Source organism: Sinocyclocheilus grahami, unplaced genomic scaffold (genome assembly GCF_001515645.1).
Source record: "Sinocyclocheilus grahami isolate Dianchi unplaced genomic scaffold, SAMN03320097.WGS_v1.1 scaffold12718.1, whole genome shotgun sequence".
Classification (NCBI taxonomy): domain Eukaryota; kingdom Metazoa; phylum Chordata; class Actinopteri; order Cypriniformes; family Cyprinidae; genus Sinocyclocheilus; species Sinocyclocheilus grahami.
Genome location: NW_015514569.1, coordinates 4602 through 5615, shown reverse-complemented (window position 1 = coordinate 5615; position 1014 = coordinate 4602). Strand labels below are relative to the sequence as shown.

At 41.7% G+C, this 1014-nt stretch overlaps 1 protein-coding gene across 1 annotated transcript; it reads left to right on the top strand.

Moving 5' to 3' along the window:
- Positions 1-265: 265 nt before the first annotated feature.
- Positions 266-982, top strand: LOC107578910 (deoxyribonuclease gamma-like). Its single transcript, XM_016264812.1, has 2 exons — positions 266-417; positions 871-982. The coding sequence occupies exons 1-2, from the start codon at positions 272-274 to the stop codon at positions 980-982; spliced, it is 258 nt and encodes an 85-aa protein (XP_016120298.1). The 5' UTR covers positions 266-271.
- Positions 983-1014: the final 32 nt, after the last annotated feature.

Below are 1014 nucleotides of genomic sequence, written 5' to 3'. Positions count from 1 at the left end.
TACTGAAAGAATGTTTGCTCATAACTTTTAGCTGGGTTGATGTCTGCCATACTGGGTTATATAATATTCACTGCTTCAACAATCTATTTCACATACTGTATAATAGAATAGCAACATATTCGTATTCTAAGCACACCTGCCAAACAAATTCCTTCTTCTTCATGGTCTTCTGTGCACCTGGTTTCACTCTCAAAGCGTCTCTGGTTTCCTCTGAGTTCTTGTTTCCTCACTCAGTTTTCATCTGGTCTAATTTTGTCAGAACTTCATCATCATGGGGGATTTCAACGCCGCCTGCGGTTACGTTCCAAAGAGACAGTGGGTGAACATCCGTCTGCGCTCGGAAACTGAGTTTGTGTGGCTGACGGGCGACAAGCTGGACACGTCGGTGAAGACATCTACCAAATGTGCTTATGACAGGTAGACAGATACACTGCATTTGTTCTATAAATCTGACTTGGCGACTATGATAAGGTCACGAACTGACAACCTTGTTGGTCTTGGAACAACATTCTATTAGCCAATCAGATTTTAGGGTCAGGTTACATTAACATTTATGCATTTAGCATGCACTTTTATCCAAAGAGACTTGTATTGCATTCAAGGTACACATTTTTCCAGTTCATGCTTTCCCTGAGAATCGAACCCATGACCTTGGTGTATATAGCCTTAGTAGGAAGTGTGCTGGAAGTTGTGAGAAGTTCATCGAGTTTTACTAGTGTATTATGATTTGCTGATGTATTTGGCACACTTCTTGAGGGTCTAAAGTGAAAGTGTATGACTTTCATCTGATGTTATGAAGGACAAGCGTCCCCGAACGTCTCAATTAATATCATGTGATGACCAACACATTCCCATTTTCTTGTGCTGCAGGGTGGTCCTCCGCGGAGAGAAGATGATCGAGGCTGTGAATCCTGAATCAGTGGAGGTGTTCAACTTTAAAGAGGAATTTGGCCTCACTGAGCCGGAGGTAAATATAATCTAATGAGATTCTAATCTACTGTTTGGGGGTTTGTA